Genomic DNA, 13,076 nt, shown 5'->3' on the forward strand with positions numbered 1-13,076 from the left:
GAGACTGAACTGAATTGAAATGAAAGAAAAGTAAGTGCTTACAAATCAGATAATTCTAAATACAAGAGAAATTAACCTAAGTGAATTTCAGATTCATATGAACTGGGAGATATTCAGTACTAAATATCTAGCAATAATGTTTGTTTGCTAATCTAATATAGACATGTCTAAGAACCTAGATAGCATGTTGAAAAGCAGGGACATTATTTTGCCAACAAAAGTATGTTTAGTCAAGGCTATGGTTTTTCCAGTGGTCATATATGGATCTGAGAGTTGGATTGTGAAGAAAGTTGAGTGCCAAAGAATTGATGCTTTTGAACTGTGGTGTTGGAGAAAACTCTTGAGAGTCCCTTGGACTTCAAGGAGACTCAACCAGTCCATTCTGAAGGAGATCAGCCCTGGGTGTTCTTTGGAAGGAATGATGCTAAAGCTGAAACTCCAGCACTTTGGCCACCTCATGTGAAGTGTTGACTCATTGGAAAACACTCTGATGCTGAGAGGGATTGGGTGAAGGAGGAGAAGGGGACGACAGAGGATGAGATGGCTGGATGGCATTGCCGACTCCAGGGATGTGAGTTTGACTTCTAGCTGACTTTGGGATGCTTCAGAGGGCCCCTGAGACATCCAAAAGAGCTATTAAACTACCTGAGTTCATTTGACACGTTAAATTACATAGGAAGTATTGTTGGAGGAGGGATTGAATCTTCTCAGGTTATATTTTATATTGTATATTGATGTTACTTATATAGATATCCTGGAAATTATGTGAAATTCATGAAAATCTGATATGTCCTGGTAAAATGTTTTCATTTATAATTCTAGTTAACATGTTAAAGTGTCACAAGTCACAGCAATGACCAGGCTACTTTGTCAATTTCTCTTTAATTAGATTGCAAATATGTCTTCTATGGTTTCAGTCTCATGCCTTTAGAAAAATGCTGCTCATTTTTCAAGGTGTGTGGAAAAGACTTTTCTAAGGTTAACTGATAAACAACTTTTGTTTGTTATCTGGTAAACTGGTAACAGACTGGAATTTAGTCTACTCTCTATGTTAAGAGAGGAAATTTTCTTAGAATGAAGCTTTCAATAACAAATTACGAATTTTTTTGCCTTTAAGTGATTTATACTTGTTTTTAAAATCTTTTGTGACTTTGGTAAAGTAAATAAGCATATTTAAGATTATGGTACATGTAAAAGGTCATTCTGCTTCTATAAAAACTAACCCCTCACTGTTAGACTTTTGCTATCCTGATGTCCTTAAAACATGGCAACAGTCTACTCCTAAATTGGGCAATTAAAAATGGGTGAATGATAGCTGTAAATCAAAGAGTCAGGGCTATGGGAAACCCAAGATGGCTCCTTGGCTTTACCCAGCTCCCTGACAAACCTCATTTTCATTTGATGGGTTAAAGCCTTCTCTGGCACCGGGGTTAATGCCCTCATAATGAAAAAATCAAGTTTCACTGAATATTAAGTTTTGCTAATTGTTAAACCAAGTTTCTAGTTTTGTTTACTAAGACTCCTGAGATAGTTCCTTGTTATATTATATTGCTCAAAAATTTAATTAAATTATTAAAAAGGACATTCTAAGTTTGTTTCTAAAGCTTATCTCAGTAACCAGCCTTCAGATATTGTAAAGTAATTAACCTCCAATTAAAATAAATAAATTTATAATATTAAAAAAAAGATCAGATGATCCATGATGTACAATCAGGAGATTAATACCAGGCTATAGTCATTTAACAAATGAAGTCAGATGATCTGAGGTATACTGGGCTCTACCTAATGAAAGTTCTTGACTTATAATTCTTACTTATGACTTCACTAATAACTTTTAGCTATAGCTATTTTATTTTCTATGTCACTTGTTTCAAAAGATCCTTACCTTAGTCACAATTGTGTGATTGAGCCTGTGATAAAATGTTGATGTGCAGTTCCCTATGAGGTCTACGATTGTACTAATGTAACTCTAGATATGGAAAATAGAAACAAGAGGAATATTTTCCTGGACCAAGAGGCTAGTAAGATAGATATAATCCTGAAACGTTTGCTCTCACATGTTCAGTTCAGTTCAGTTGCTCAGTCGTGTCTGACTCTTTGCGACCCCGAATCGTAGCACGCCAGGCCTCCCTGTCCATCACCAACTCCTGGAGTTCACTCAGATTCACATCCATCGAGTCAGTGATGCCATCCAGCCATCACATCCTCTGTCATCTCCTTCTCCTCCTGCCCCCAATCCCTGGTCCAATAATAGCACAGTGAGGGGCCTGTCAATCGAATCTTCCCTAGACATGGAAATGAGTTTTCCCAGCCCCATGGGACACAATGGCCTTAAAATGCCCCCCAAAAATAGTCAAATAGTGGCTTTGAAGGGACCCTGCTGACTGGAAGTTGGCACTTGCCAGCTGCCCCTACAAAGATTACATCATGACCACTGCAAGCTGCTAACCCTCAACATTCCCTGAAAGGAGTTCAGGGTGGAATTCAGAAATAAGGCACCCTGCGCTCTGGGAAAAACCCAGGACTGGCCTTCAGATAGTCAGATGTTTTCAGGTAAAGATTTTATGAGCCCAAATCCTTGCCTCTACTCGTACCCAGAGAAACACTGATGCCATGAACTAATGTCTGGGCCTGGTTCTCCTGGTAGCCCCCCAGCAGCTTTTCTACTTCTATTCATCTTTGGGCCACATACCTTTAACTTTCTTGTTAAGCTTGTTTCTTCTAGAATACCACAAGTCTCCAGGTACGACAAGAATTTCCCTGACCAACACCTAGACAATGATGAAACAAGTCACCTTTTCAGCTCTCTTCTAAATGCACCCTGACAGACAGCAGGCAAAGGGGACCCAGAGCTCCATGATGCCCCTCTACAGCCTGAAGAAGTCAGAGTGGTCATCACCCCTTTTCCTTTGAGACTGGGTTTTCAAGTGTCTGAGAAGGCAAATAGGTAGATAGTTAGACATGAGCAGGGTATCAAAAGGGGCCAAAGAATTAGCCCTGAAAATAAAGAGAATGAGGAATGTGTTGATCCAAGGACGAAAGAGCAGATAAAACCAAGGAGGGTCTTGGTATGTAGGAACAGAAAAAACAGACCCTTATGGACCAGGTCCTCTTAAAATTGAACTACCCTGCTGAGTTTATGATTAACATCTTTATGCAAAATAAGATCCCCTTTCTTATCCATCACTTGTTCCCCACAAGGTTGAAAGTTATCAAAGAAAAGTCGAATTGAAATGCAGAGGACACCCTGGGGCCCTTTCAAATACGAAAACATTGTCCTCCAGTTTCTTATTTGTAGAAAGAAAGCTTTCACCCTCCTAGACCTTCCCTATGTCCCAAAGGGCATATTCACACAGTAACTAATTAAGGCTTGAGAAAGTTGACTTAAAACTCAACATTCAGAAAATTAAGATCATGGCGTCCGGTCCCATCACTTCATGGCAAATAGATGGGGAAACAATGTATATGGTGAGAGACTACTTTTTGAGGCTCCAAACTCACTGCAGATGATGACTGCAGGCATAAATTAAAAGTTGTTTTCTCCTGGGAAGAAAAGCTGTGACTGACCTAGACAGCATATTAAAAAGCATAGACATCACTTTGCCAACAAAGGTCCATCTAGTCAAAGCAATGATTTTTCCAGTAGTCATGTATGGATGTGAGGTTTGGATTCTGAAGAAAGCTGAGTGGTGAAGTAGTGTTGGAGAAGACACTTGAGAGTCCCCTGGACTGCAACGAGACCCAACCAGTCCATCCTAAAGGAAACCAGTCCTGAATATTCACTGAAGGACTGATGTTGAAGCAGAAACTCCAATACTTTGGTCATGTGACATGAAGAACTGACTCATTGGAAAGACCCTGATGCTGGGAAAGATTGAAGGTGGGAGGGCAAGGGGACAGCAGAGGATGAGATGATTAGATAGTATCACTGACTCAATGGACGTGAATTTGAGCAAGCTGTCATAGTTAGTGATGGACAGGGAAATCTGGTGTGCTGCAGTCCATGGGGTCGCAAAGAGTCAAAAATGACTGAGTGACTGAACTGAACTGAACCGGACTGCAGCACGCCAGGCTTCCCTGTCCATCACCAACTGCCAAAGCTTGCTCAAATTCATGTCCATTGAGTTGTGATTACCTCATCTTCTGTCTGCAGTGGTCCATTTATGCATTAATTTGTTTCCATTGTAGCTACTACATTACTAAAGGATCCTCAGTTGAATTTGTGGAACTGGATGAACCACAAAAACACAAAAACAGAGGGAAGACTCCCAATTATACATGGATTTTTCAACTGCTCAAGAGGACTGGCACTGCAACACATTACTCAAGAGTCAGTTGTGTATTTCTTATATAAATATGTCATATATGGACTGAAAATGGGTTATATAGTAAAAACAAACAAGCAAAGAGAGAACACATCAAATACTTAAAATGCTGTAGATCTCATCAAATAGTTGAGTATCTTCTGGCCTAACTCAATCTTAGAATATCAACTAACCCCCACTCCTAACTTTTTCCCCATCAGCTGTTAATTCAGAGATTTAAGAAATTTGCATTTATGTTGAAAAATTGTAATTGATTTTATAATAAATAATAAAGGACAGTTTATATATATATATATATATATATATATATATATATAATATGGAATAGTTTGAAATACTGCTACCAGAATCACTCACAATTCATTTTAAGATAAATATAAAAAACCCCAAATTTTTATCAGCAAACACAGGCTAGATTGGATGAATGGTGGGGTTCTTTGCAAGGAAGCCTTTTATGATGTAGTAGTTTTAACTGTAATTTTCTTGATGGCATTCTTACAATCCAAGGAAGTAAAGGGATAGATTTTGTAAATATCAGGTCTTGTTCTACTACCTTAAAGTTCACTGATGTTTGCTTTTGCTTCTGTTTGTGTGTTTATTGGAATATGTGTGTGTCTGTGTGTGTTTCCGACATTAGGCACAGATAATACATTCTGAAAAGCTCCTCTTCCTAAAGCACCAAGCAGGGACCACTATCTATTGCACTTTTATATATATATATATATATATATATATATATATATATATATATATTTTTCAGTTCAGTTCAGTTCAGTCACTTAGTCGTGTTCGACTCTTTTTGACCCCATGGATCGCAGCACACCAGGCCTCCCTGTCAATCACCAACACCCAGAGTTTACTCAAACTCACGTCCATTGAGTCGGTGATGCCTTGCAACCATCTCATCCTCTGTCGTCCATTTCTCCTCCTGCCTTCAATCTTTCCAAGCATCAGGGTCTTTTCCAATGAGTCAGCTCTGTGCATGAGGTGGCCAAAGTATTGGAATTTCAGCTTCAGCATCAGTCCTTCCAGTAAACCCTCAGGACTGATCTCCTTTTGGATGGACTGGTTGGATCTCCTTGCAGTCCAAGGGACACTCAAGAGTCTTCTCCAACACCACAGTTCAGAAGTATCAATTCTTCAGCGCTCCGCTTTCTTTAGAGCCCAACTCTCAATACATACATGACTACTTGAAAAACCAAAGTTTTAACTAGACGAACCTTTGTTGGTATGTATACACACACACACACACACACACACACACACACACACACGATTTTTCTCTTTACTTGTCGCAAATTTCCTTTATTCATTGTAAAGTAAGGAAGTGAAATGCCTTAAGGGGCAAATTGCATTCTTGTGAGTTTCCAAAATCCCTCAAGATACACAGAGGAACTTTTAATAACATATTTATTATATGATCTTTGATCACAAGATGAACTCCAGGGACTCTATTCCCATTTGAACTGAGGTAATTGTATAAATGAACTTTTTAACTAAATCCGTTTTCTGATATGATTGTTCTTTGTTCATCTTGCTCTTGCATTGACAGCATGGAATCTGTGCTTTTTGTTCTTTTATTTAAAAAATTTAAAATTTAAAATCTACTATCTGTTAACTTCTGCCACTGACTTAATTCATGCATCACTGCAAACCAACAGATTTAGCTCTTTTGTGTGCTTGTTTTTGTTTGGGGGGAAATATAGAAACATAGACCACAAGAATGGGTGGTGATGAGGCTCATAAATGAGCTAAGTTACTGTACTTTTTTTTTTTTCTTCCACTCACTGGTAAGTAAAATTCATGCAACACTCAGTATGTATGCATTCTGTGAATAAGTTGAAATAGAAAGAAGAAGAAGAAGAAGAAAATCATATTCAGATTTTAATGTGGTAAAGACTTCAAGGTATAGGGGAAGGAGGGATTTGTAATTTGGCTCTCATCTCCTTCTATATCCGCCACTTAGGTCTCTTTCTCTACATTAACCTCAAAGTTGTCATGCAACTTCTTTGGGAGTAATAAAAATTAATATTTGGATTCAATTTGAAATATTGTCTAAAGAATGAATTTCAATATGAATCAGAACTATGTAATCTTATGAAGATTATTCACCTGTCTCCACAGATATTCTAAATCTATAAAAGTATTATAATAGAAGAACAATATTGTGAGATTATGAAAATAATAAGAAGAAAGGAAATATTGGGCTTTACATAGTGAACAACAGGGCTAGCACCTCCCATGTGAAAGGATGTTAAATCCAAGAAAACCTAATCCTTTATTCTGTAGAAGTAAAGTTACTGTGTGTGTGTGCGTGTGTGTGTTAGTTGTTCAGTGGTATATGACTCTGCCACCCAGTGGACTGTAGCCCTTCCAGGCTCTTCTGTCCATGGAATTTCCCAGGCTAGAATAGCGGATTGGGTTGCCATTTCCTTCTCCAGGGGATCTTTCCAACCCAGAGACCGAACCCAGGCAGAATGCAGAAAGATTATTTCAACATCTGAGCCAAAGTTGCACTAGTAATCCTGACTTATTTACAATGTTTTCATTTTTAATATAAATGTGAAAAAAAGAGTTCCATTTTGTGGGCAATATATAGAAATAATAAATGTGCATTGGAAAAGACATGATATATTTTAAGAAACTTGCTGTAATATCATGAAAAAGATATTGCAAAGAAGTAGCCATATGCTCTATAGGTTGGTTTCAATTTATGGGACTTTCCAAGTGCTCAGAAGATGTCTATCGGTTAAGTGGAAAAGACATGGCATATTTTAAGAAACCTGTGGCAATATCATGAAAAAAATATTGCAGAGAAGTAGCTGTATGTTTTATAGGTTGGCTTTATTTTATAAACTTGCTTTACTTAGAAAAGTATAAAGATTGTTTCCTGAATCTCTTGAGTATGGTGTTTCTACTGGATATCAAAGGCCATAAATTGTCCTTTGTATTAGAAATGCATTGTTAATACAAACCATCCGAAGTAAGTCAGTAACAGTCCTGCTTCTTATGTCATTTATCCTATAAGACTTTCCACACTACCATACGGATGTAGGAGTATATTGTTGCATGGCTTGTCATTTTGGAAAATGGGAACCACCTAAACATGCCAACTATTTCAGTAATTTTTTTTTTTAAAGAGAAAGTTTCCCCAAAGAAGGCCAATTATAAGTTCTATTTATCATATTTCAGCTCAGAGTACCCCCTCCCTCAATTTCTAGTGGACATTATTCTCAAAAGTCAATGCTTCTGGCTATTTTCTAAGAATGAATCCAGAATTTTTGATATTGGGGCATGCCTTTTGTCAAATCAAAGTAAAAATATGTGGACTACACACTAAACATGAAAACATAAGTGGGAAAACAAGGGAGGGGGGATTCAGGATGGGGAACACGTGTATACCTGTGGCAGATACATGTCGATGTACGGCAAAACCAATACAATATTGTAAAGTAATTAACCTCCAATTAAAATAAATAAATAAATATTTTTTAAAAAAGGCTATGATACAGTTTATGCTCAGATATTTATAGATATGACATCTGCCACAATTAAACCAGATGTAAGTTTATTTTTTTGTTGTTGTTGGTGTGTAGTTGATTTACAATATTGTGTTAGTTTCTGGTGTATGGCAAAGTGATTCTCTCTCTCTCTCTCTCTCTCTATATATATATATATATATACACATATATATGTATGTATATAATGCATACAATTTTTTTGTATATAATGTATATGGAATTGTTTTCAGATTCTTTTCTCATGTCAGTTCAGTTCAGTCGCTCAGTCGTGTCCCACTCTTTGTAACCCCATGAATTGCAGCACACCAGGCCTCCCTGTCCATCACCATCTCCCGGAGTTCACTCAGACTCATGTCCATCGAGTCGGTGATGCCACCCAGCCGTCTCATCCTCGGTCATCGCGTTCTCCTCCTGCCCCAAGTCCCTCATGAGTGTAGTTCCTTGTGTCATTCAGTAGCTCCTGGTTTTATCTATTTCATTTATAGCGTGTGCATATGTTACTCTCAAATTTCTCTTTATATCTCCCCATCCCCCTTCCCTTTGGAGACCATAAGTTTGTTTCCTAAGTCTGTAAGTCCATTCCTATTTTGTAAATAAGTTCATTTGTATTGTTTTTTAAAACTTTTTTTTCTTTCAGTTTTTGACTGTGGGGACTTAGCTCCCTGATCAGAGCTCAAACCTACACCCCGCTGCAATGGAAGCGTGGAGTCCTAACCACCAGACTCTAAGGGAGATACCTATATTATTTCTTCAATGAGAACTTCAGTGGTATCACAGATTAAATTTCTAATTTAAGTAATTATGCTTTATAATTTAGTATTGCCTGTTTTAGAAGCTTCCCTGGTGGCTCAGAGGGTAAGGAATCTGCCTGCAATGCAGGAGACCTGGGTTTGATCCATGGGAAGATCCCTGGAGAAAGCCTACCCACTCCTGTATTTTTGCCTGGAAAAATCCCATGGACAGAGGGACCTGGAAGGCTACAGTCTATGAGGTCACAAAGAGTAGGAGACAAGTGAGCAATTCACACACACAGAGAATGAAATTCACTTAAGTTTTTTTCTTCACACTAGAACAGCATTTTGAATGTATCCTGAAGCTAAAACTCTAATGTTTTCCTGCTTCAATTCTTGGAATCTTCTATGAGACAAGCAAATAGACAGTGCTTGAAGAGACTAGATATTTCTAGTTAAATTTTTTCCTAATTTTATAGCTAAAACAACCAGAGCAGAGCAGTCAGTAACTCAAGTCATATTGCTAGTTAGAGATTCCGAGTAGTCTTGATCATGCTGCATGACCATTCTGTTTATTTGTTGACAGTTACCAAGATAAACAAACCCATGGCTGATGCTAATTTTACACTGGTGACCGAGTTTATCCTTTTGGGACTGACAGATCATGCTGAACTGAAAGTGGTCCTCTTCCTGGTGTTCCTGCTCATCTATACCGTTTCCTTGGTGGGGAATCTAGGAATGTTCCTTCTAATCCAAATAACTCCCAAACTCCAAACGCCCATGTATCATTTCCTCAGCTGCCTGTCACTCACTGATGCCTGCTATTCGTCAGTCTTTGCACCGAGAATGCTGCTGAACTTCTTTGTTGAATGGGCGACAATCTCGTTCTCTGCATGCATTGTGCAGTACTTTTCATTCGTGTCTCTCCTTACCGCTGAGGCCTTCTTGCTGGCAGCAATGGCATATGACTGCTATATGGCCATTGTGAACCCTTTACTTTATACCATGGCTATGACAAGAATAGTTTGTGTTGTTCTGGTCATTGCATCATGTGTAGGAGGCATAATCAACTCATTGACTCACACAATTGGCTTGCTGAAGTTGTCTTTCTGCGGGCCAAATGTCATCAGGCACTTCTTCTGTGACCTTCCCCCGCTGTTGAAGCTGTCCTGTTCTGACGCATCCATGAATGAGCTGCTGCTTTTAATCTTCTCTGGTGTTATTGCCGTGATCACTTTCATGACTGTGGTGGTCTCCTACATCTTCATTGTTGCCACTATCCTGAGGATCCGCTCCGCAGCAGGCAGACACAAAGCCTTCTCCACGTGTGCGTCACATCTCACAGTTGTGACTCTATTCTATGGCTCTGTAAGCTTTAACTACATTCAACCAAGCTCCCAGTATTCCTTAGAACAGGAAAAGGTGGTATCTGTGTTTTATACTCTGGTTATTCCTATGTTAAACCCATTAATTTATACCTTAAGAAACAAGGAAGTGAAGGGTGCTGTGAAAAAGGCCAAAGAAATGAAGCATATTCCTTGTTAATGTCATACCATATGTGCCAAATTGTAGACAAAGGATTGCTTTGGATAATGGTATTTATATGCATTATTAAAATTATGAACTGTTTTGCACTGGAAGGAAAAGGCTTAGAAGAATAGCGTTACAGTACATATGGCTGGTTATTGTGCAAACTAAGCTAATAAGCCATACTGGATTCCAGTTTAGCTATCTCTGGTTAATTGTTAACATTTTTATTCCTGTGTTTAGGTATAAATAAATATATACATGCAGACACACAGACACACCCACAAATAGGGAGACACAAACATAAAATTTCTAAGTAATGAAGTATCCCTTAACTCATTTTCTCTATTGAGCACAGACAAAAAGCAAATTAATTTTTAGCAAAACGCATTGGCATTTGAACTATCCAATAAAACGGACAGATACATGTTCCTGGAGTTAGCCTGAAATACTTCTAGTGCGATATTCTGCAAAATGAATGCAAACACGCAAAAACAGTCAGAAAGAGGACTTGGTTCTTGATTACCTTTCCACTCACAGGGGTTAGTCTAGACCATTCCTATTTTTCTCACCATGGTTTCTATTACTATTAAATCACGTGAAACTGAGATAGGATGCCTCGGTTTCTTTACCATTTCACACAGAAAGGCCACTAATACTCACAGAAAATATATGCTGAAAAAGTTTCAGTTAAGTTCAGTTCAGTCACTCAGTCGTGTCTGACTTTTTGCGACCCCAGGAATCCCAGCACGCCAGGCCTCCCTGTCCATCACCAACTCCTGGAGTTCACTCAGACTCATGTCCAATGAGTCAGTGATGCCATCCAGCCATCTCATCCTCGGTCGTCCCCTTCTCCTCCTGCCCCCAATCCCTCCCAGCATCAGAGTCTTTTCCAATGAGTCAACTCTTCATATGAGGTGGCCAAAGTACTGGAGTTTCAGCTTTAGCATCATTCCTTCCAAAGAAATCCCAGGGTTTATCACCTTCAGAATGGACTGGTTGGATCTTAATGTTTAGAAAGGGTGCTGTCAAGTTAATTAAGGAGCCATTAATAATCAGATGTATTCCCCTTTCCTTTAAGGATCTTCCAGCATCTTCTTTAGACATTAAACAGCAGATTCTTTGAAGTAGTTTAGATAGGAGAAAACATACTGTGAATTCTAGGGAGAGAAAATCAGTGAAGCCAGTTGCTTTCCTTCTGACTCAAATTATATGTGCATTATTTGATCGTGGCCATCTGACTGGTGTGAGGTGATACCTCATCATAGTTTTGGTTTGCATTTCTCTAATAATTAGTGATGTTGAGCATCTTTTCATATATTTGATGAACATATGTATGTCTTCTTTGGAGAAATGCCTGTTTAGGTCTGCCACCCATATTTTGATTGCATTGTTTGTTTGTTTTTTCAAGCTGAGCTATATGAATTATTTTTACATTTTGAAGATAAATTCTTTGTCAGTTACTTCATTGGCAAATGTTTTCTCCCATTTTGAGGAAGGCTTCTGGATTGCTGGTAATGCTGTGTCTTGATCTGAGTGGTAGCTACATGAGTGTGTTCATTCTATTAAAATCTATTCACTTACAATTTATGGGCTTCTCTGTGTGTATGTGTATGTTAATTTTTGTAGAAAGAAGTGGCAACCCACTTCAGTATTCTTGCCTGGAGAATCCCCATGGACAGAGGAGCCTGGCAGGCTATAGTCCATGAAGTTGCAGAGTCAGACACGACTGAGCAAGTGAGCACAGCACATGTTAAATCTCATTTAAAAACTTTACAGAATAAGGAAAAAAGAAACCCAAATTTCATGTACAGATGCATAATGATAAAATCAGGCCTGTAAATACTGATTGTCCCATAGTGATCTCCTTTCCCTAAATTGCTATAAATTGGAGTATCTGGAAATCAGAAACAGTTTTCTAAAGAATACTTTCATGTATAAATAAAATCATAATTTTCTAAATACTGAAATGCCGAGGTCCAGCCCCAGTGGATCCAGGGTAATTTGAAGCAGGGATGGCATGGTGAGGAAAACTTATTTATTTAGAAATATAAAAAGAGATTAGAAAGAAATAGTGTAGTAGGAACATTAGTGGAGAAAATATGCTGAATAACTTGGTTTACGGGGAAAGCCAATAAAACTTCAGGACAAGAAGTTTACACAATCTACGTTAGGCCACCAGCATCCTCTTGAATAGCGGGGTTGCCCCACCTTGGGCTCCCTCTCATGTGTGTCTTAAAAGCCGGGGCAAGTAAGTAGACATGGTGAGCCTCCACACCCAGGATGGGAATTCAGCCAGAAAATAGAGTAATAAAAGAAAACACAGGGAAACCAGTCCAGTGACTGGCCCATCCTCTATTGTAAAGGCCTTTTATACCTTTTATTTTTGGTACATAGAGATTAATGGATAATATAAAATTATGCAGCCTCAGCGGCCCTGACTCTTATTGAGACCAGGCTTTCTCTCTGCATACCTAGTTGTATACACAAGTCTTAGGTGATTTACATCATCATCTGGCCAGAAGGTCAATTAACATGTTACAGCCCTTTTCTCATAAGGGTTTGTCAACTAGAAGACTTATTTGCCTTAGCAGTGTTGTTCTTCCCAAAGTCTGGTGCCACTCTCAGAACGCACTAAATAAAGTTACATTCTTACGTAGCAAAGATGTAACAATTTATAACAATGAAAGAAGTACAGTGATTTATAACAAAGAGGAAGTTAATTAACTCAAAAGTCTAGTGTTGCTAACATCAAAACAACTATATTCCTATTTCTGCATCCCGATTACATTGATTAATATCCTCCAGTTGCCTAAAAGATAAAGAACATGGAGGCCTGGCAGCAGTCATTGACTCTACAGTGAAACTCGTCACCAATATGATTTTTTGCTTTTTAGAAAAGGCTCCATATTTTTAAGATGCTTTAAGCTTCATGCCTCTCGTGGTTGGGGGCCTGTAAGCAATTCACAAGT

At 38.5% G+C, this 13,076-nt stretch overlaps 1 protein-coding gene across 1 annotated transcript; it reads left to right on the forward strand.

The window, feature by feature from the left end:
* Window positions 1-9,180: 9,180 nt before the first annotated feature.
* LOC138093160 (olfactory receptor 5J3-like) lies at window positions 9,181-10,122 on the forward strand. Its single transcript, XM_068989273.1, has one exon. The coding sequence runs from the start codon at window positions 9,184-9,186 to the stop codon at window positions 10,120-10,122; it is 939 nt and encodes a 312-aa protein (XP_068845374.1). The 5' UTR covers window positions 9,181-9,183.
* Window positions 10,123-13,076: the final 2,954 nt, after the last annotated feature.

Source organism: Capricornis sumatraensis, chromosome 16 (assembly GCF_032405125.1).
Source record: "Capricornis sumatraensis isolate serow.1 chromosome 16, serow.2, whole genome shotgun sequence".
Classification (NCBI taxonomy): Eukaryota; Metazoa; Chordata; class Mammalia; order Artiodactyla; family Bovidae; genus Capricornis; species Capricornis sumatraensis.

Excerpts from the sequence above, each read along its gene's own strand:
- LOC138093160 (XM_068989273.1), top strand. The coding sequence starts at position 9,184 with ATGGCTGATGCTAATTTTACACTGGTGACCGAGTTTATCCTTTTGGGA.